Raw genomic sequence first — 23609 nt, forward strand, 5'->3', positions numbered from 1 at the left:
ATACTACAGACAGCAAGTGGCACAATAAATCATGATTATGGGTGGGTTTACATAGCTGTGCATTATCCAGGAGTAAGACAGAGATGTGTGAAGTTGACATCAGCAACTTCAGGCGATGTTATGCTTTGATCTGTACATTACAGGCATCTGGCTGGAGGGCAGAGAGGGAGAGCTGCTTTCTCCTTCTCATGGAAGCACCATAATCCACTCAGCCTCCAGTGGATGTAGCACATTAACAGGTGACTAGTCTGATGACAGGTTTTTATACTATATCTATACTGAATGAGATTTATTTGTCCAGTAATTATCTACTAGTTTTTTCAAAATGGCAAACTTCTATCATAGGAATGTTCACAGTGGTTAGAATTTATCATGGCACACATTCATAGCAATGGACATTTTTAGGCAAGAAAAGTACATGACGCTGAGTCAGTTTGACTTATTTACAGTAATTTATAGTGAACTAAATAGGAGGTATTTACTGAGCGGGTAAAAGTCACAATTAAAAGGTAGTACGATTCAAGGTTCTTGCAGTTTCATTCGTGCGTAAATTCGTGGCACACGAAAACATTAATCAGATAAAATCGTCTCTGCCTTTAGATACTTTTGGACAATACAGTCAGACTTTTTACTCACAAAGTGATTGACCATTACAACTACACCACTCCATGTCCAATACACAGCCCGAACTTCAGGCTGCTCAAACAGAACAAACACCGACAGATGTGCGAACGTATATGAGCGTCTCGTGAGAACAAATTCATAACTGGGTCCCCGCTGACACCTGACTGAGTTTGCAGCTGAAATTCTCATTATTAGAAACAATGAATGTAGGAAAAAGTCACGCGTGTACTTACGTGCACTGCGCGCCGCCGCGTGAAGTGGGCATGAGTGGTGCCGCTGCCCTTCCTCAGCCCGGCGGGTCCCTCCCCACTGGCCCCTTCACCACGGACCGTCGCTCCAAATGTAGTCACAGTGGCAGCTGTGGAAGGCTCTCCGTATTAAGGGAGGAAGAGTATAAATAGATGGACAAACGGGGACGCCCCGTCCACTGTCCAGGAAGCAGCGGCAACTGAGAGACGCTGCTCTCGCTGAGCTGTGGCCCTGACTGTATGAACTGCTGGAGCGTTTACAGGAGCGTGAACACCTCCTGAGTGACACAGTCTGAGTCACTTTGTAGCTCTGTATTAACAAACGAAAACGTTTTTGCATTTTGTTATTAAATGACATGACATTGGTTTTATCTGTAGCCATCTCCCTGTGCTTGCAGTGATGATGGGAGAGGGTTACAATAATGACATGGCTGTAACCTGGGGGTTAACGGAGAGGAATGTTGCTCCGGGTCTGGAGTGTGCTACCAGAGTTAATTCAAAGCCATTCTAAGTTTAATGATGCACACAAGCCTAAAACTAAAACAAATTAAAAGCCAACTAATAATTCTCTCATCACTGTGTCCTTACAAGATGAGTTACAGTTTCACCACTGTCCTTCATCATATTCCATCTTGCCATACAATTAATTCTTGCTTTAATATTTTCAGAGATCACTGTTTTTGTTTTGTTTTTATAATTTGGTTGAGCTGACCCTTTAATTTGGAGAGGCCTCTGATCCAAAAACTTTCAATTACTATTCCTCCATTGTTTTACTGTATTATAATTTTGCAACTATTTTAGGGTCATAAACATTTGAGGGTAAGAACCCGCTGTGTAAATGGTCCTTCCCTCCTGGTGTGGGAAATGTTTCAGCACTGCCCCCATCTGTTCAAACTGGGAAATTACAACATCCAATGACGTTAGATTAAAATGCAGAGACAGATCTGTGAGACTATTATTTATCGAAAAGCTTCTTGAAGGAACAGTGTAACTCACGTAGAAAGAAAAATCGTGTACAATCTTATCACCAGAAACATAAATACAGGTGTAATCTATTCCAGTCATTACACCATAAATATCTTCATCAAAATAACAAAAATAAATTTAAAAATAACATTTCCTCCAGTGTATACAAGTCTAGAACAAAAAATTCTACAGTGAAACGAAATAACCCATTAACGTAAAAGTATTCATAATAGTGTTGTCAGTAGTTTACAACAAAACAGAATCCCTATTTTTAGTTTTAACATTCAACAAGAACAAAGTAGCACTGTATCTTCTCTATATCACTAAATCAGGGAACAACTTACCGTTACTCACTTCTTACAGAGAAGATCAAACTTAGAAATTGACACAACTTCGAAAATAAATCTTAAAATTTGTGAAAATGTTATCAAATATAGGAGATTTTTGTGCCATAAGAGCCACGTCCTACAGGTCAGGCATAATGTGTTTTGTATTTGCCGCGCTGAAGTTCAAAAGGTCCTCATGATGCTAGTGAACAGTCTACGCTCTGAGCAAAGTGAACGATGGATTTTATGGCACAAGACCTATAGTTAGTGTGGCTGACTGTAGAGGAGGGAAGCTCCAAACAATGGGAGCTGGAGTTTTCTTCATTCCGCTCGTCTTCAGTGCTTCATGAAGAAAGGATGAGCCAGAGCTTTGGCAGCTGAGATGCGGCTGCTCGGTCTGAATGCCAGACATTGCTGCAGGTAAGGAAATGTTGCATCTTATAAACGACTTACAGTCTCTGTGCTGCCACTATGCTCCTTTCTGTTTTAATTAATCTCAGCTAACTGAATAAACAGTTAATAATCTCCTGCATAAATAATAACAAAGGCTCAATACAAGATAACTCTGCCAACTTAGCCTGCAGCTATAAACACAACAAAAACATCCATTTACAATGCTTTGAAATGCAGCTGCAGCCAAATATTTGCTATTTTTAGCCACATTAGCAGCATCTAGGGACAGCAGTGTTGGTCAGTTTGCACTTCAGTGCTGACTGAAATGTGTCAGCAACTGTTGGATGTTGGCTGGATTGCTGTGAAATGACTTTCATGATTCCCAAAGGATGGTTCTTACGGACTTTGGTGATCCCCTGACCTTACCTCTAGCGCCTCCATGAGCTAGACATTTTTGTTTTTGGGTCAAATATCTTGACAGCTACTGGATGAACTGACATGAAATTTGCTAGAATTATTTATGTTTCCCTCAGTTTGAATCGTAATAACTATGTTGATCCTCTGACTTAATTTAGTGCCATGATCAAGTTAAAACTTTTGTCCACTTCTGTCCAAATACCCGTTCTTTGTTTTTTGCAACATGTTAATTCACTAAACTAAGATACTGCTCCAAAATTATTTAAAACCTTGCTCAGGGAGCGTATAACTCCAGGTGTGAAACATGAAGCACTGCAACATTTCACCTAAACAGAAAGACAGATGTGCTCACAGCTAGTAGGTCGTTCTCATCTGGGCCCAGGTTGTGCAACAGCTTGGTGCAGGAAACCTCTGGTCCCCAGCTGACTGAGTATGAGATGGGGCTGTCCTTAGGCCAGTCCTCCTCACTGGGCAAACCAAGAACCCTGACAAAACATCATATTGGTGAAATCAAATATACAAGTAGGAGAGAAGCATTTTTGCTTGCTTGACTAGAACATTTTATTTATCTAATAATTCAAAGAGAAAATGAATGTTTTGCAGATCATTGTACTTCATTACAAAGGCAGTGTGATAACTCAGTTTCCATGGTTGTAACTAATCCCTGCAGCACACACACAGATCACCATCATAGATGTTAATGGATAAAGAGAAAAAAAAACACTCACTCAAAGATTTTTTGCAGCTGCTGCACCTCTGTGTACGCCTGAAACAGCGGCCTGTGGGATACAACCAGGCACAACAAAATATTCTATGACAGCTTTATGTACAGAATGTTTTACCTCTAACTTTAGAGTTACAGTCATATACGGTACTGTGTATCTCCTCCAGCCAGAAACAGACTCAGCTGTCCTCACCTCAAGAGGAAGAGCTCAGCGAAGATGCAGCCAGCGCTCCACATGTCCACTGAGGACATGTACACAGAGTTCAGCAGCACCTCAGGAGCTCTGTACCAGAGTGTCACCACCTGAACAGAAAGAGATATGAAGAGAAAATAAAGAAATAAAACCACAATGGAAGGGGTTAGAGGAGTGCCAAAAGAACATTTTTCACCTTCAGGCCAAGAAACAGAGTACAGTGATATATATAGAAGAGGCAGGCTCCAGAATGACTTACTGCACTAACACTACACAGTATGATCGACCCTTTCCAATTCTTTTTCATTCTGAACTGCTGCTTCACTTACACCTGGAGTGAGAGCGATATTGAAGGTGTAGATGCGTGCCAGGCCAAAGTCTGCGATCTTGACTTCTCCACGGCTGCTGACCAGGACGTTTTCTGGTTTGAGGTCACGATGCAGCACCATGTTTGTGTGTAAGAAGTCCAGGCCTTGCAGCAGCTGCAGCATCACATCCTGTGCAGACACAGAGCAGCGTTGCAGGACTTAGTGTTCTGTCCAAAGACAGGGACTTCCTCCTTCTCAGTAAATACATTTCTGGACTGAATAAGCTTGACCAGGTGCAAAGGTGCAGAGAAATGCTGGGGTACTTTATTTAACCAGAATTTGCTCTCTCTGTATTTCAAACTATATGCTCGTGGTATATTCAGAGGATTCTCATCAGCAGTATGTCGTCAGGAGATGATATATAACCACCTCATTTTACCAGCTGTTTACCTTTCAAGCTGTCAATTAAAATTACTATTAAATACATGAGTAATACAAGTCTGGCTCTTATATTTGGAAATACCAGCTTCACAAACTGCACAGACCACACACTTGTCTCTGAGGCGAGGACTGTAAACGTCCTTAGCAGACAATTTCAATTCAATTTGAAAAGAGACACCAGATAGGGCTGCAGTGCTCTGAAGTTTAACCTTCATCCCTGAATTATTGTAGTGTATGAGGTCCTTAAGTAGAATCTGAGATTGTATGAGGTTCCTTCCTTGGTGAAGGTCTTTTATATCAGATGTCAGAGCAGAAAAAAGCATTCGAGTGTGACAGGAGTGTGTTAAATCGTGCATTTGTAAAACTTTAACCTTAAACACTACACATAAAATCTCAAACTAATCTGTATATGTCTCAATAAGGAGCACTGGTCTTGGTCTACAGGCTGCCCAAATGTCAAGAGCATGAGGTGAGCTGGTTGGCTAAATTAGCACGGAAATAAAAAGTAGTGTTAATGAGGTTCACACCTTGATACAGTCGCGGCTCAGGCCAGAAGCAGGAACCTTGGAGAGGTAGGTGGACAGATCCTGATCAATGTACTCCAACACCAGAGTGAGGTCCACAGTCCTGCCCACCGGTACAGCAGAGGCATCCAACAGCCTGGATTATAATTAGGATTTAAAGGGGATTAAAAAAACACTGAGCAAAGACTGTGGTGTTTATTTGGTACCAAATATTTGTTTCATTGCAAAACAAAAAGTCAAACAAACAAACACAAGACAAACAGGAAATCTATAGAAACAGACTGCCACCTACTCACTAATCCCCAACCCACAAGCCAAAAAATAGATCTTAATGAAATCTAGAGAATATTACATCACAATACAAGAAAGCAATGATTATAACAATTCTTCATCTTTGTATAGAATAATGCTAGAATGGTCTGTTTTCTCTCAGATGGCTTCACCCTGGTTTTGGTTGTTGGATATAAAAATATGATTATTTTCTTAACAAGGAAAATATGTCTTTTCTAAGATGACTAATCATCTCAACGAATCAGTACTAAAACATCACTTAAATGCAACACAGTAGAATGAGGAGGATGAACGCGCAGATTAATTATGATAAAGAGCAAACACCATGTCTTTGCATTCCCAGTATCTGTGTATATACTTACTGTACAACACCATCAGGCTGGAGAAGGAATGTGTTTCACTGGGTACTTTATAATGCAGCTCTGTTAAATTTTAATGTACTGGCTCTGGTTTGAAAAGAGAATTAATACATTTAAAGGCCTGTGCATAGGCAGGACTTTGGCTTCTTTTCTCCCACTTCTCTCTAACATCCCCAAAACTCGTCTTTGTAGATATTTTCTGATTCAGGGTTTCGTCAGAAAAGATGTTTCTCAAATTCCATGACTCGACACCTTCCTAGAAATGAATGTTAACAGCAAGGGAGCTGTGTCTGCACTTTGTGACTGTACTGCAAGGCTCCCTGCCTCTCCTGCTATTGCTGCTGGGCAGGACTGGATTTTAACTAGAGGTTTGGAGAAGAGTCTTTTCTTCCATTCTTCTTCCATCTGCAGCCTCATTCGGTTCAGATTTATACACTGCGTATAGTGGACTGAAGTCATTAAAGATTAAATCAGATATGGATCCTGCATGTGACAGCCTCTGCTTGCTTTATAAAGGTCAGCCTCCAAAAACATTAACACTCTCCAGTCTCTCAGTAAGGATGCCTTCGCCTTCTCTACTCTACCCAGCCATCCATCTGCTTGTAGTAACTGGGTCTTTAATGAACTGCATTCATGGGGAAAAGAGAAAGAATCTGAGGGATGGCTGGGAAGAGAATTTTCTGTTAATGGTTTGGGAACCATTTATTTCCCACCTCTCCTCTCAAAGCCTATGACTGAAGCTCCGATTGCAGAGTCCAACATGGCCGAACAGTGCATAGTCCTCATGATCCTTGGCCTCTGGAGCAGGAAGTGCTGTTACTGTAACAATCACACCAAACTCCATTTATAATTCTTGATATTTTAAAAGTTTCCTGGCTGGATATCAGACATGAACACTGATTTAAATGACTTCCAAGTCTTTTTAACTGATCTACAGTTCGGCATTACTCTTGAACTTGCTGGGCCTGACTATTGGTCAGTTAGCCGGAGATTATACCTGTTCACCAAAGCAGCGGATGACAGAGTCAGTGTACCATCATGCATAATGTTGCTTTAACCTTTTAGCTTGAAAATCAACAGGACAGAATGAGTATACTATAATCATAATTATTCTAATCAAAAGAATAAATCAGTGTTGTTTTGTTGTTGTAATTCTCTTATATTTTTATTTCGTTAATATTAATAAAATTCAGTTTAAATGGACATAAACTTACTTCACTATGTTAGGATGGTTGAAGTACTTCATCTTCCGCAGCAGGGCCACCTCCCGGATCATGAAGGCGGGGATCCCGGTGTCTGCAGCGTCTCCGCGTATGTTGAATTTCTTCACCGCCAGGAGGCGCTGTGTCCCCCCTACCTCTCTGGCCTTATACACTTTACCGTAGGAGCCTTCTCCCACTTCTGACAGGAGCTCGTAGCACAAAGGTTTAGTGCAGACGTCCATTCTTTTCCAAACTGAGGATAAATTAACCTGAACGTTCCAGAGAAACGTCCACTTTAGGATGACAACAGATAAATATGTTTTTTTTTTTTAAACCTGAAGTCGAGTTAAAACCAGAGTCAGCTAGCTAACCAGGCTCTGAATAAACTGAGCTTTGCAGGTTAGCTAGCAGGTAAACATCACCTGTCACTGAGCACAGACACAAACCTCATGTGATTACATTGTTTTAATACAGTTAACGTGTTGAATTTCAGTTTTTCTGATTCAGTATCTGCAGTTTTTACTTTACCTCACACTGCTGAGCACTGCCTCTCCTCCATGCCGCCGACTGCAGCAAAATGTCGTTACATATCTGATGCCAGTGTTAGTAAATTATGAGAAAATCACACCCCTTTTATTCACCAACTAATCAGAAAGCTCTTTTTTTTTTTTTTTTTAACATTTGTGCCCACTCCGCTTCCACGTGCTCCCCTGCTGCTGTCAGTGTCAGTGTGAAACACATGATGCGTTCAGGTGCAGATAAGACGTGTGAATTACTGAGCCCAGTGCACAAAAACAAAATAAACAAACATATAAGAAAATGTTTGTGTTTTGGAAAGTGGGAGGTGTCCAGGTGTTTACCAGAAACAAAACATGCAGGATTTAATTTTAAACAAAAATGATATTATCTTACAAATATTGAGTTTACATCTTACCATCAAAGTAATCCTGCTCCTATGTAGAAAATATGATCTTTTAAGATTAAACAATCTGTGAGAATGCTTGGTTATAACTTATCATCATCACCCAATACAGTAAGAAGAGAAACTATTTTTACCTGTTGAGAAAATATTGTGATAAATACCAGAGAATAAATGGCATCCAATGTATTGCTTGTATGTTTTAATACCCACAAGGGAGGAACGTTTGTCGATTTGTTACAAACCGCAAACTAAACAAACAGTAGAATTAGGCACCAAGTGAAACAGCAAGATAGTTTTGAGAACAAAAATAAAACAAAAAAGAAACACTACACTAAACAACAAGTTGCATGATGAACTTAAACACAGTAGAAAGTATTTGCCTAAGGTCATGTTAGATTTGAATAAGTGCAGGTTGGTTTAAAGCTCAGCAGCCTCATTACTCAGACATGTAACATCCCACGTCTTATGTTACTCACATTTTAAAACTGAAAAAACTGACTTTGTGTAGGCATGAATATTCCAGAGTTGAGGCACAGCTTAGTTCTGGTATGAGACTGTGTGGAAACGTTCCATTTTAAGTTAGCATTAATAATTAATTCTGCTGGGGCACTTAAAGCCTCCTTACACACAATTATCTGTGAGTTTGTTGTGAGACCGGCTGCTGGTTAATTACAGTATATAACGGTCACTCAGCCAAATATCATCAGGCAGTTACTCGCCTTTCAATTTGGAGTTCATAAATTTTGTTTTCTTTGCCAGGGCGATGGCGTCCAGGTGGAGGTTGCGGTTGAGAATGACCGAGCCGCAGGTGAGAGCTCCAGCGAGAGCACCGGCAAAGCCACACAAAAACACATCCTGACCTGTAATAACAAAAACATGAAATGTACAAAATGTATATGCTGTATGGTCCAGTCAGGAGATACAGGCGACCTCTGGATGGTGTCATGCTGTGGACAGACTGACCTGTCAGATAGAGGTTCTTCAGCGGAGTCTGAGGTCTCACTGTAGCGCTGAGTTCGGGGCTGAACCGGGCAACACCGTGATCCGCTCCGTAGATTTCACCTTTGGGGGCTCCAATGTAGTGTGTGTTTGTGATGGGGGTTCCAGCATCAATGTACTCAATCTACACAAGCACAAAAACAGACATTTTATTTCATTTTTTCATTCACGCAGGAACATGGATAGATTTCCAAATAGGCCCAAGAGGTCAGGACGCCCCATGGGTCTGAGCCTCTTAAATGAAAGTCACAGAGCTCAGTTAAAAGACACAAAAAGGTCCACAAACACATGCAAAACAATCCCAAAGAGAAGCAAACAGACACAAAACAACCACAAGACACAAAACGAGTCTGGAGGTCCTATATAATGATCAGGAAATCATAAATATCAGTGTCTTGTATCAGAGTTTCAATAACAACGGTTTACAAACAACATAAAACAACACAAAATATGACACAAAATCACAATTAAGCAAAATTCAATGATAAAATTCTGAATAAAATGGCTAATAATTGTTAGGTTGCAACCTAAGATGACACCCTAATAAACAACAGAGGAGCTCTCTACCGCTTTACAATAAAGGAGACTGATTTAGTGTCAAACTATAACTTCAAATAACACACTACCTTCTAAAACAGCCAGGCTGCTTCTGCAGCAATGATTAAAATTCAGAGTGAACTGATTTTGCAGTTTTAGAGGTAGTTGCAGACGATCCCAGGACACACTGAATAAGCTCTTTTACTGAGCTCAGTGTAGACTCTGGGAATAGTTAATAAAAATGAGTCTTGGAAAAGAAGAGCAGAGCTGTTCATGCATTTTTGATTCAGAGGGTGATCTGAGTGCTCCCTGATATACTACAGTACCCAAAGCATGTAGACACTGAGAGGACAGGTGTGTACATGTACAGTGCATGGTAATGCATTGATAAAATGAAATAATAACAAGCCAAGGAGGAGGACCAGACCTTGACTTCCATGTAAACAGATTCTGAACCTTTACCTTGTCTCTGGTTATCTTAGGGAAGACGTCCATAACCACCTCCAGAATAGAGTCGATAAAAGCCTGTTTCAGCTCTTTGTAGTCCGCCCCTCTGTTTGTCACTTTGCCGTCCTTCCACTCCTCAAACCACTCGTAGTTGGCAAAGCTGACCAGACTCAGGGTGGACTTGCCTAATGTGATGAGAAAACGAAGACTGTAACTTGTCTGTCTACACACAGATAACTGTTATTCTGGCTCATACAGAGAAACTGCATCTCATGTTTCTGTACCTGGTGATCTTTCCTCCCATGTCGGATCTTTAGCTGATGGAGAGGCGACAAACAGCAGGGGTACCTTTTTAGCAGACTCTTCCCTCTTTCCATTCATGTAGTTCTCCACCCTGTAAATCAAAACCAGATAAAAAAGATTAAATTCACACAGACACAAAATGGCTGAATCAGATAAAATAGCTCGAATATTTTCAGCAGTGACTGTGTGAACTTTTTCTGCCTGGATTTAACTGGTCAGTTCTACATGATGTTTCTAGCATTCAGTGTATTGTTGGCTTAAATTTCCATGTGAATCTTCATGCTTCTTCAGGACATCATTCTATTATATTAAATTACTATAATTTTAATAGCTCTGCAACTCCAGATTAGGTCATTCTGTCCTTTGTTGAGTCTAAAAGGCCACAAAAACCAGATAAAAACTGATCTTACAAATTAATTATGAGGTCTGTATTTGGCCATAACTCCACAGGGAATTATAAACATGCAAGAGATGCAAGATTCAACACGACATACAGTTCATCAAAGTTGTTCTCAGTGAAGATCCAGTAGTTGTCTGCTTTCAGGCCCAGCTCCTCCTTGGTTCCAGTCAGACCCAGAAAAACACTCAGGCCTCCCTCACCGTTCTTCATCATACTGAGCTGCTTCTGGATCTCTGCGAGGCAGAGGTGTCACAACACAAAAGCCACTTAAAAACACTACTCTTATAAGACTGAACATGTGTTATTCATTAAAAAAAAAAAAAAAAAAAAAATCAACCAACAGCAAATTAATGGACACCAATTTGATATAGTAATGCAAATTTAAGCCCAAAGATACATTGTTAACCATTTAACCATAAGACTTCGTTATGTTGATGATCTTGTTTTTTATATTTTCAATCAAGATAATGTCAAAAACAAAAAAGTCATTAAAATGAGCAGTTGTGGACAAAACTGCCAAATATTCTCTAGTTCCAACTTCTAAAATGTGAGTATTTACCAGTTTTCTCTGTTTTATATGACTGGAAAATGAATATATCGAGGTCTTAAACGACTGATGGGACAAATCAAGCAATTAAAGCGGTCATAATGATATACATTACATTATTAATAAGTATATAAGTTATATAATGAATAATCTTTAATTCCTAACCTGGCATGGCCTGGAGCTCTTTGGGCAGCAGCTTCTGGTAGGTGTTGAAGATTCCAGCGTTGGAGATGACCATAGGGGCACGGATGTGGACTTCCTCCTGACCTTTCATGACGCTCACACCTGAAACCATGAAAAGAAACAAACGCAGTGAGTCTCCTCTCTGAGAGAGAGCTGCAGGCTGTGAGTGTATAACAGAGGGGAATCACACCCACCATAAGCTTCCTTGGCATCGTTGAACAAGATTCTGTTAACTGGGGCTCGGACTAGAACAGCACCACCGGCCTTCTCGATGATGGGGATCATGTGGTAGGCGATTTCACTGGCTCCGCCTTTAGGGTACCAGGCACCGTTCAGGTAGTGAGTGACCAGCAAGCTGTGCATAGAAAAACTGGCATCTTTTGGTATGTTACCTGCAGATCAGAGAGGGAAGGAAAAACCGTGAGCAGCACGGTCAAGAGACCAGATCACACCAACAGAGCTGCCATCTGGCGTACCGTAGGTGCCAAAGATGTAGGTGAAAACGGCCCGGAGGTCTTTGTTCTCCGTCAGCTCGTTGACCACCTCTGTCAGGGTGCGGGGAGCCATTTTGAAGAAGAAGGACAGACGTTTCGGTGAGGCCGCTGTAGACCAGGAACTTAGCCAAGGGGACGGGGCAGAGCTTCAGCACAGCGAGGAGCCAAATGCCCCGCCCGGCTTTCTGGAGACAAAAACACACCAAACACACAGATGATGCCTCTGACAGACTGACACACTCTTGAGACAGGAGTGTACTCAAAAGTAGTTTTGTTTAAGCAATGCAGCGACTTATATTTCCCAGAATAAACACTGCTGTTTACTTAACTGACAAACTGGACAAATGTAGTGTCAGATGACACTTCTGACAATGTTAAATTGTGATTCTAACATTTGTAAATTAACACTGAATACATGCACTATTCATTCTCATTAAATATACTTTTGGAAGGAAGAAGGAGAATGAAAATGCACCTTTCACAGGAGAATGGACAAGCAGATTAAAGGAGGTATGTAAGATCTTTTAATCAATCTCTCTATTTTTTCTTTTTTTTGCCTTTTCTCTGATTTTTGCTTTATTCCTACAGCTGCATCTACTCATTCTTACAAACTGCTATGAGCAATTACACAGAAATAAATAATACACTGACAATTAAAATGGATAGATGCACTAAACTGTCTCCACACAGATAAAGACAGTGACATCTGTTTAACTTTGTATCAAAGCAAAACGCTGATGCAACTCAGTCTGGGTAAAATTATGTAATACTGTATGACAGCTAATGATGTGACCAATCACGGTGACCTTTGATTTACCAACCCTTGAGCCCTTAAGGAATATCAGTGACAACATCAACAGAAATCTGGATAATGAAGCTGTAATGTGCTAAAGTGCAGTTTTTTTAACACACAGTTCAGTGGGAGAAAAGGCATTTTCACATTAGAATAAATGTAGTAAAGGTCAGATGAGAAAATAAGTGAGAGAGAGGTTTTCTTGAAGGCCATAAAGTTTTTGTATCCTACCTTGGCCAGCTTCAAGTACTCGTCGATGGCCTTCTCCTCTCCAGGGAAACACTTCTTCAGCTCCTCTGGGAAGCGGGTCCTGCCACTGTAGATGGGGTACCTGCGGCGGTTTTCTGGAGGTCCCAGGACTACATGGTCAAAGGGATTCTCCAGAGGCTCCCACTGCAGCTGCCCATTGGTCATCTGGTCCAGCATGCAGCGGAACGGCTTGTGGTCCAACAGGTCACCGATGTAGTGGATCCCTGAGGAAGGACGGAGGGAAAACGTGGATAAAGCAGAGTTTTATGTTATTGTAGACCAAAATTTTCATCTCTCACTTTAACTGAGATGCATTTTCACTGCTTTAATTCACTGGGAATAAAGTAGTTTATGTCGGCGCCATCATTTTCTTTATTTTAGATGTGACATATTTAAGAAATATAAGAGACAGGAGCAATCTTTCTCACCAACATCAAACTCAAAGCCCTTCTCTGTGAATGTGTGACAGCAGCCCCCGGCCCGATCGTGCTGCTCCAGAACCAGGACTTTCTTTCCAACTTTTGCCAGCAGCACCGCGAGCCCGAGCCCACCGATCCCACTGCCGATGATGATGGCATCCAGGTTGTCAGGGACTTTACTGGCCACAAAACCTGAAGAAAACGTGATAATTTAATTAATTAACTTTTGATTGGTTATGCTATTTTTGATATTTAAGATTAATTGGTTGAAAAATCTATAACTTTAATATTTTTGAAAGCCTTAGATTACTCCCTCTCAATTCAAATGCGACAATGTTATATTAATAAATTTAGGACATAATAATGGAACAATTGTAACTTTGCAATATTAGCTTGTCGAGAGTTTTACAAATCCTCACCTTTAAGAAGCTCCAGCTACATTAAATTATTTATTTTTGCATGATTGACTGACTGATCGATCAATTAAAAACAATTTTAACTAAGGTGGCATTTAATTTTACAGTACAGACTCTGAGGGAAGAAGCAACATTTTGCCACTTTTTGCCTGAAAAGTTAAAGAAGAACTTTATTTGTTTTTGTTTGTTACACAAATGCATTTTTTTTTAAACTTAACTTTAAGCTCAATTTCAGTGCATCACAAGACATACTGACAAGAATATTGACCGTCTACAGTTATCGTTGTCTTCAGGCATTGTACAAACTGTAAATTCCCCTGCAGCCACATTCCTCACTGACAGTTGGCCTTGCAGCATTGACTGCTCGACACTATTAGGTAATAACAAGCAGACATTTTACTAAAACTCCGCTTTGGACTCAGAAAAATCGACTAAATTATTATTTGCATGAATTTCAATTTAGTTTTGCAACTAAAAAGTTAAGGTAAACACCGTGTACAGCGAGCCAGGTCATTTAACTCACCTTGCTTCAGTACTTTATTTTTCTCTTTCTTGTCGTAAACCATCTTTTTCAACGGTTCACGAGTGTCCGTCTCGAAGGGGTTGGGCCCGCGGTTGCTAAAGACATATTTTAATATAAATACGACCAAAGCCGCACAAATTATCGCCACACTGAGCCACATTGTGGCAGAATGTCGAGAAGATGTGTGGTACGCACAGACAGACCACTCCAATCACTGACTGTTCCCTTCCGCGTTAAAATACCGCCCATGTGACTGACAGGTGATGACACCGACCAATCAGAGCCTTCATTTAGGACGCGTCAGACAGTTTAGACCAATCAACGCCTCGCTTCGAAAAGAATAGAAAAACGGCGAAAAATACGCCCCGAGTGTTTCATAATAAAGAGCAGAGAGTGAAAAATGCATATAAACAAAACAACTGTAGCTACAAAAACTGAGATTGTTGATATTTAAATAATAATAATTAATTATTACATAATAATTATTAATATAGCAAAGGTTTAGGTACTAAGAGCGAAGTGAGAATGCTTCAAAAATAATTTATCTGTTTAACCTCGAACTTTATCAGATGCCTCCCTGATGGTGGTGCGTGATGGTATGTATACACAGACACCCTGCAGAGATTATTTGTTATGTACTTGTGTATTTAAACCTATCTGTATCTGACTAAAGCCAGCTGGAATTTGATGCATCTGATAAAGGATCCACCTGCGTTCACAAAAAGTTTGTCAGTCGATTTGTGCTCATGTTAAAGTTCAATCCCAACATTACATGGATTAAGAATGACTGGTGTCTATTGAACCAGGAGCACAAGGTATCACTTCACTATCATGTAACATTAGAAATTTAACTCATTTGAAACCTGAAGTGTATTTCATCTGCCTTGATACTCTGCCTTTGACAAAAATCATACAAAAACCTCACAGCAACTTCTAGATTTTATTTTTTTTGTTCGAAAAAAAAATCACCTGCATCTTCACATTCGTTTCCTGCAACACCATGAGACCCATTATTTATTTATTTATTTTTACATCTGTTTGCAAGTAGAACCAACAACTTACATAAGAAACACTTTAAGTAGGGGTTATTTCCCCAGTCATCGTCATAATCATCATCACTGCAGCTCCAACATGCACCCTGAAACCTCAGACTTTAACTGGCGTTTACTGCACAGGGCTCCATGTGCTGTATGAGGTGAAATTTTAGCTGCTAGGCTCATTTTTCATGTTTGCTAATAAAACTGCATGTTTGATGTCACTTTCTAAATATAACCTAATAAATAGCATCATATTAGAGATGTTATTTCATTAAATGACACAAAAACAAAGAGCCTGACAGTGTTTGCCATGTGCATGTAAAGTTGTGGCTGTATTTGTTGTATGTTATTGTATTATTTTTATTTATATTTTTAAGACTTCCTGTGAGATTCCCCAAAGCAAAGCCTGCTTAATGAGCTCTGATTTTGACCTAAGCCCTTGCAGACTTTTGGGAATATTCATTAAATCTGAGTTAGTGAGGGTGGACGTTGGAACTGGGACATGGTTAAATCAAGAGGTGTCATTACAAATCTGATCCCTGCTGATAAATGTGTCGAGTAAAGCCCCGTCAGAATGCCTTCAACCTCTCTGTACCAGTCCAGCCTCATTCAAAATGACTGAATTTTTTTCCCCTCCAACTGAGCTGGTTATTATCAGTCTATGTTTCTTTCTCTGCTTCTTCTGTTAGTGCAGTAAGCTGGGGAGGAGGATTCATGAAAGTTAATACAGATGAGAAGACCCCCAGACGCCAACTCTGGCATACACATCTTCTTCAAGCAGCGCTGTAACATCTTCATAGTGACTGGTAGAACAGAGGGATGGATGAGAAATTTTTAAAAAAGACACAGGGTCAAGCATGACAAGAGAAAGCTTAACAGAAGCCCTTATCTGGTGTACACTTTTGGTATTTATTACCTCATCTTTTTGAGCCTTTTTCCTCTTTAAAATATTTTTTGATCATTTTTTTTTTTATCTCTAAAACTTAAGGATGACAGATTTATTTTAATTGCAAAAAGCACTTCCAACATTTAGGAATAAAATAAAACCGAAGGGTCTAGTCTGTATGTGTTAGGGCATAATCCGCAGTTAAGTTTGATATTATTTACAGGTATTGTACGGTTTGTAGGTATGCCAACAGTAAGTGTTTGGTATAAAGTAATCTGTGCAAACTGTTCTTGTGTGTATGTGTTTGGTACAATCAAGACAGCTTTCAGATGTAATACAGTTGTTTGCGATGGTAACTACAATGGCTTAAGGTCCATGTGATTGAGGGAGGAGGAAGAGCTGGAGACTCTCCTCCGCCTCCCCGCCTGGCAGCGGTAGTGCAGGTCAAAGTTCAAAAGGTCAAAAAGTAAAAATGGGCGGTGGGTTTTTCCTTTCCTGAAGCAGGAAGTCATCAGTCTGTCAGTCAGGTGGTCAGTGCGATGGTGCGGTCTCCTGGCCTGTTGGTGACACTTGTTTATGGCGTAAAGGGATGTCACTGCAGCACCAACCCAACCTGAGGAAGAAAAGGTTGGAGCTGTTAGGAAAGCAACTTTTTGGAAACCTTACAGGGGTACAGGCTTCTGCAGGGTACACAAAATAAAATGTAAGACTTTTAAAGACTTTAGGGATAATAGGGACTGGAATTATTTATCACTATATCACCCCCCACCACCATCACCTTCAATTTAATTAATGAAATTAATGTAGTTTGGACTTAAGCAGAAAAAAGATGGATAAAGCACTGAATAAGCCTCCATGCTACTGTGGCTGCAAGAACAATCCACTGTCAAAACAATCTCACTTCTGTGTACAACATCCTCTGACAGCCTGCAATCTGTAGCAAAAACATTTTATAACATTCCTGCCTAGGACAGACTAGATGCAATGCTTTTTCAGACTTAAACACCTGCAGATGAGCTGAGGTTATGATACTGCCCATTATAAAACTCAGACGTCACAAAAAACATACCTTTTCTGACCCCATGCTGGGACACTTCCAATTGTACAGATAATACTGTAGATTCCCGTCACCGATGCCAAACTTAAGCTTCTCCAAGAAAGTCTTGTTTTCCATTAGATCCAGTGCATTGAAGACGTCAAACCCTTTCTGGATAACGAGAAAAGGAGAAAGCCCCCATTAGTTCATAAAGAGCAAACATTTAGCAGAACAGGAATTCATGGGATTGAACTGAAGAGGAACACACTGATTTGGCCAGGATGAGGGCATCAGACATCAGGTCGAGCAGGGGGGTGGTGGTGTGCACGTTGTAGAAGGAGTAGGCTGCTTTTAGACTGCGGTGCACAGGGTGGTTCATGATGGTGGAGGGCAGTGTATAGAAACTCAGGAAATCTGTCACTTTGCCATCGTTCTGTCATGAGAACAACAAACACTTTTAAAAAGCCTATTAGATAGAAGGACTGTGTTTAAGAAAGAATTATTTAAAGAAATGACAGGATGTCGGGTAAAATTCTCTGGTGTATCTTTTACCTCCACCAGGTAAGTGTCGATAATGTTCTCCCGGGGCAGCAGCCAGTGTGAAACCTCTTCCTGGTTCATGACAGGCACCAGGTTGAACTGGCTAAGGTACTCACGAAGGAGGCGGTGCACCACTGGCACATCCTTCTTGGTCATCGGCCGCAGACCTGAAGTCTTCGGGGCCTGAAGGAGAAGGCGTGGACAAGGAGAATAAAGGCATGCTCACGGGAGGGGCCATTCTCATATTTTTATTGTAAGTGTGTGTGTGTTTTCACCAACCTCAGGCAGACGGTACAACTTCATGGTGCGCTGCATAGTCATGTTCCTGCTCAGGTGGGAGAACTTCACCTCGATTAGTTTGCGTGGGTTCAAAGAACGATGCCAGTACCTGTGCAAAGAATTATGATTAAGTAAGAGTCAACTGATACTGTGAAAGAAGAATAAAAAATACTTCTCTGTCAGACTCACCTGCATGTGCCCACAGGTTTGGGCAGTACCACTCCAGCAGTGTATACAGCCTGAAAGATGCCCTGCAGGTTGACCCGTCTGGTGATCTCTCTGATCAGAACCGGAGCGACTCGTTTGGAGCGAAGCTTCTTGTGGACGCAGAGGAAATTGATCTCAACCATTTTCTTTTCTCTAAAATATACACACATACAAAACAAATAAATACACACATTACACTAGAATTACCAATTACCACACATTATTACACTGTCATTTCAGAATTAATTTTACAACATTATACTTAAAGTAACTTCTTCTACAAGGTCTTCTCTGGCTTCAAAACAATATTTATGCAGATATGAGGTGCAGTGAAATAAAAGGAAGTTGATCTTTCATCACCTGATTTCATGTAGCATGTGCTGTAAATTGGAAATGTCAGCCCATACTGTTTATTCAATTTTCCTACCACACGGTTGCATTCACTTACATGTCATAGATGCGGATAGTGGCAGGAATGGCACTGATAAAGCCCACCAGCTTCTGGTTGGAGTTAACCCTCACTCCACAATGCCACTGGGGCAACCAACCAGGAGGCCGCAGGGCCCTGAAGAAGAGATGAGTCAGTCAGTCGAATGTAACACATTCATCTACTGAGTCCTTTATTAAAAATGGAATAAAGAAAATTATTAATTGTCCAATATTCCACATAACACTGAACATTTCAATTTAAGATCCTTGTCAGGTGTAAAATTGGAAAAATTACAGATCTGAAAAGAATTACCAGAGCAGGAACTCAGGGGAGTAGTCAAATCTGAACATGTTGTCATCATCTTCCACATAGTTCTCATTGAGAAGAGTGTAAAGCTCCTTGAGCTGGTTTTAGAGAAAAAGACAGAGTCTGACAGTAAGTCATGATGTTTCTGAAAACAGGAGAGTACTGTGATAAAACCATGATCAGAAGACAGACTGAGTAAGGATTGTTCAACTCTTTAAAAGACACCAAAAGTAAACAACCTTCCAGGACACATTATCTAAAGTCTATATGGAAAATCAGTCAATACGTTTGTTTTAGTGTATACCAGTTACACCACTGTTTCCTCTTAGATTATAGTTTTCATCTGCAAAATCGAGTTTACAGATCTCAGCTTTGGATTTCAACAGATGCACTAAATTATTGTGATCATAAACAATCACACAAACAAGAAGAGGACAGCTGTGAATGAAGGACTCCGTCAGATTAGCACTGAGATGAAAATAAACTAGATTTCTGACAAAATAAAGCAAAGAGCACTAAGAGTCCAGGAAATATTTGCCTACAGATGAATTCCTCATGTGCATCCCTGCTACGAGTGTGTGTTTTTATACTCTCTTACCACAGCAGGGTCCCCCAAGTCAAGGGTGTCCCAGCTGAAGCCCTGTGGGAGGCTGTAGGGCTCCTCTCTGATGTGGTCTTTGTCAGGTTCAATGGAGCCATGTGATGTCACCGTCTCCCCTGAAGGAAAACAAAACGGTTTCTGACATGAAGCACAGGAACCTGGACACATGCCATTCACATTGGTTTTTTGAGTTTTAGAGACGTGAAAACAAATGTCATACCTAGCTTGGGCACAGGCTGTGTGTCCCAGAACTGGTAACTCCTCCGACTTGCCTCCTCCATGGTTTTGGCAGGACCTTGGCCTACAGAGAACAGTTCAATGGCCTTTTGGATCTCCTGTAGCTTATCAGCTGGCAATGAATTCACCTGTTTGGACAGGAAAGAGGAGTTCATTTAGCACAAAAAGAGAGATACAAAGCAAAAGCACAGAAAAATTAAAAAGGGTCAATTCACCAAATAAATGATTATATTCTACACAAATAGAGTTGGTGCAAGTTGTGAAATATGCAGTGTGTAATCAGCTGAGTGCTGCACTGTGAGTCAGTACATAATTCTCAATATGCTGCAGTCCACAAGAGTATGCTTTACACCCAACTGTTTTTTCCATCCTGTAGTAACACTCTAACAACTCAAAATTTTGGCAACTCACACCTGAACAATACTATTCTTGTTTTCATTTTGCATTTTGGACTAACTGACTTTTTAATTTAAAATGTGTTACTTCAAAAATTACAGAATTCGTGCCTTGGCAAGGGTGTCCTGAGCTGCTTCTGTGGCACCAGATTTCTTCTTCTTTTTCTGCTTCTTTTTCTTCTTCTTGGCGCCAGTGTCGTCAGCCAGACCCCTGTCACTGAAACAGGACAGAAATAGAAGGTGTCTGTATTAGTCTGCCATCCCAGAGGAAAGTCACGTCCTGGTCAAAATGTACTTTTTAAAATCTCTACCTGGGATATGCTTACAGCACAATAGCCAGGATTATCAACGCTGCAATTTACACCCTTTTGTATTAAAATATTATGCACATACTGATCCTATCAGCCCAATTAAAAATATTAAACCATTTAATGCGTATCTAGATATCCCTGAGGAGGATACTTAAATACAGCAATTCTAAACTAGCCAGGTCAAAACAGAAAACCTTCACTGATGCAATTATACATGTAATGCAGGGCTGTAACTAAGAATATTGTCATTGTCAATTAGTCTGCCAATTTTTTTTATTCAATCAATCATTAGGCCAACTAAATATTCACACACAGCTTCCCAGAGTCCAAGATCATAAATTCAAATACCTTGTTTTATCTGACCAACAATCTAAAACTCAAAAGATTTTCAAATTCATCATCACATCAGACAAATAAAGACAGCAAATCCAATGGTAGAGAAGCTGATTCAGCAAACATCTGATGTTTCTACTTGAAAAACAGTTTATCAATTATCAGAGTAGCTGATTAATTTTCTGTACCTCTACTAATCTTTTCAGCTCTACATACAGAAATCCTGGACACCAAAATCCTAAACAATTAAAGACACTACTATTTGTTTCCAGCACCAGTTCATATTTAAGTAGTGGAACAAGGTCACTGTTTGTTGGGAGAGGTTCATCTAGGTGTAGTTTGAGAACCATTTCACAGTGACAGGCAAACACAGTTGTTTGTTTGCCTTGACAGTGTCAGGTATAGCCCTAGGACAGGTAAAAAAACAACTACACTAGTCTAACAGAATGAAGTGTAACAAAGTCACAGGAAAGTGGCAGGACAGGTATTACACAGAGTACCAGCATCATACAGTATAATTCAGCAAACACAGGTTGTCCTGAACCAACCCCCCCCCGCCACAGCCTGTGTGTCATAACCCCCCCTTTTCTGATCAGTTCACACTCAAGGAGCCACACACCCCCACCCACGTATCCCATCCTCTGGTCTGGGAAAGACTGCATACTTACAGAGGATAATCTCATTAGTGTCCAAGAGAAGAGGGAGGCCAAGCACTGGCCTGTATTTGTAACACCAGCACAGATGGTGAATCACATGACCTCTGGAAGAAGTGTGTGTGGTATCTACGTGTGTGTACGTATGTATGTACAAGAGGTCAGTGAGTGACTGGGACAATGAACAACAAAACATTCAATAGTTTGTTCCACAGGCTTCCACTTCAACAGAGTGGACCAGTTAACAGCCAGAACTATTCTTTGTTTCTGTGTGCAGGGGAATAGCATATTTTGCTGGAAAAGAGCAGTAGTGAAACTCACATTTGCTTCACTTAAACCAAAAAAAAAAAAAAAAAGGGGTCATCAGTTTCCTCTTACAGCAACAGTGGGTCAGGCAGAAAAATACCTATTTCTGTGACTGATTTCCCAATATTTTGTGTTTTTTCTTACGAAATACTGGACACTCACCTCTTCAGGGCTCTAAAATTTAGGGTTTGGTAGAACAATCTTAAAGGTCTTGTAAGGATATCAAATATATAAAAATAAGTATCCGTAACATGTAAGATCACATCATGGACACATGAACACTCATTGCAGCAGTATTTGCACCTCTGCCAATGTTGTGTGTATGTGTGCACAGTGATAACCTCTTTGACTCTTTAGCTAGAGAATTCACAAAATTAACATGTTATTTGTCATTATATACTAGAATTTGTTAAAATATGCATGTGATTATGTATTTAACAAAACAGTAAACAGAAATTAGGCCATATTTGGCAAATTATTCAGAGGTAACTCAAATATAATCTACTAGAGATCCTACAAATTAAACAGTTTAAGAAGGAAAATTCAATCTGTGGTCAATCTGCTGAAAGCTCATGACCATACTAAAAGGTCAAAACTTATGAAAAGGGATCACAAGTAGACACTTGTGTCTAAGAGCCAGAAAAGATGGGGTACTTCTCTTTAAGCAGCACTTCCTCGATTTCCCATTTGCTCCAATAAATAGAAAACGCACTTACATTGACCAGGACACGCCTTGATATTTGCAAGCTTAGCCTCCTTTCATGTGTGTCACCGTTTGGTAAACATTAACAGAAGCCAGAGCCAAGCAAAGTAAGATTTTCATTAAAGCCTGTTTTTCAGCAAGAGCCACTCAGAGCTAGGCTGCTTTAGGATCTCTCATATTTCTGTGATTAAAGAGGGGATTAAAAGCTCCCTAGACTCCCCTACTTAACAAGACTACCCCAGATAGATATCCTCATCAAGATACATGTACAACTACACGCATGTTTTGCTTGTTTCACTTTTGATTTGGCTTGTGTCTGCACCGAAATCCACGTACAGACAATAGGGGTTTGACAGATATGGTAGCATTCATGCTAACTCCCTAGCTAAATGTCAACCGGAGTTGCCAGGAATTGCATCAGTTACAGGCAGTCAGCAACGGCGTGCGGATAATATAACGAATTGTCAACTTAACAAAAGCATTGGGCTTTCTTTTTAAGTTATAAAATTGACCAGAAATGTGTTGTTTTATGGTAAAACTAGCCTTCAAGAGCTGTTTGGTGTTTCTTCCCCCCTATTCTACGCCTTGCTATAAGGCTAAAGCAAAGCGCAGCTATAGCCCGCCCACATTAGCAACAGAACGCACTCTAAGCCAATCACGTCAAAGGAAAAGCAAGCGAACGCCGCTTCTAACCAATAGGGTGAAAGCAAGTGGGCGGGACGTCTTCTTCCATCGATGGTTGTCTATCCTCGTTCGCTCGCCGAGGCTTTACTTTGCATTCGCTTTGCTTAATTTTACAGCGGCGTAACACGTTTTACACCACCGCCATACCAAGCTTGTCTTCTTACCCATCGTCAAAGTGGTGCTCCTCATTTTCACAGTCGCTGCAGTGTCCGTGGTCCTCTACATCTTCTCTCTCCGGCATCGGTGCTGTCTCATTCTCATCCGCCATCTTCATCCAGGAAGTGAGAGGACACCGCGTGTTGTCGACGCCTTTAAACCCGCCTCGGTGTTATTGGCTCACCGCTCTCTCTCGCTCTCTCGCTGTGTGTGTGTGTGTGTGTGTGTGTGTGTGTGTGTGTGTGTGTGTGTGTGTGTGTG

At 40.6% G+C, this 23609-nt stretch overlaps 3 protein-coding genes across 3 annotated transcripts; all 3 read right to left on the reverse strand.

The window, feature by feature from the left end:
- Window positions 1-1815: 1815 nt before the first annotated feature.
- cdk21 (cyclin-dependent kinase 21) lies at window positions 1816-7982 on the reverse strand. Its single transcript, XM_018660607.2, has 8 exons — window positions 7545-7982; window positions 7029-7285; window positions 5168-5300; window positions 4221-4388; window positions 3892-4001; window positions 3703-3753; window positions 3327-3459; window positions 1816-2578 (listed from the first exon to the last, which is right to left on the reverse strand). The coding sequence occupies exons 2-8, from the start codon at window positions 7256-7258 to the stop codon at window positions 2501-2503; spliced, it is 903 nt and encodes a 300-aa protein (XP_018516123.1). The 5' UTR covers window positions 7259-7285; window positions 7545-7982; the 3' UTR covers window positions 1816-2500.
- Window positions 7983-8122: 140 nt separating this feature from the next.
- On the reverse strand, window positions 8123-14483 carry retsat.2 (retinol saturase, tandem duplicate 2). The gene is given in 12 exon segments (XM_018660604.2): window positions 8123-8798; window positions 8902-9061; window positions 9937-10106; window positions 10206-10315; window positions 10719-10857; window positions 11337-11456; window positions 11549-11746; window positions 11831-11942; window positions 11944-12033; window positions 12873-13114; window positions 13319-13501; window positions 14249-14483. Coding segments are annotated over 12 exon segments (1833 nt in total). The 5' UTR covers window positions 14409-14483; the 3' UTR covers window positions 8123-8649.
- A 686-nt stretch (window positions 14484-15169) lies between these two features.
- nmt1a (N-myristoyltransferase 1a) lies at window positions 15170-23519 on the reverse strand. Its single transcript, XM_018660632.2, has 12 exons — window positions 23357-23519; window positions 20314-20419; window positions 19791-19935; window positions 19568-19686; window positions 18976-19067; window positions 18682-18798; window positions 18216-18386; window positions 18027-18135; window positions 17760-17930; window positions 17476-17640; window positions 17241-17378; window positions 15170-16784 (listed from the first exon to the last, which is right to left on the reverse strand). The coding sequence occupies exons 1-12, from the start codon at window positions 23464-23466 to the stop codon at window positions 16764-16766; spliced, it is 1464 nt and encodes a 487-aa protein (XP_018516148.1). The 5' UTR covers window positions 23467-23519; the 3' UTR covers window positions 15170-16763.
- Between the last annotated feature and the right edge of the window lie 90 nt (window positions 23520-23609).

Source organism: Lates calcarifer, linkage group LG11, assembly GCF_001640805.2.
Source record: "Lates calcarifer isolate ASB-BC8 linkage group LG11, TLL_Latcal_v3, whole genome shotgun sequence".
Classification (NCBI taxonomy): domain Eukaryota; kingdom Metazoa; phylum Chordata; class Actinopteri; family Centropomidae; genus Lates; species Lates calcarifer.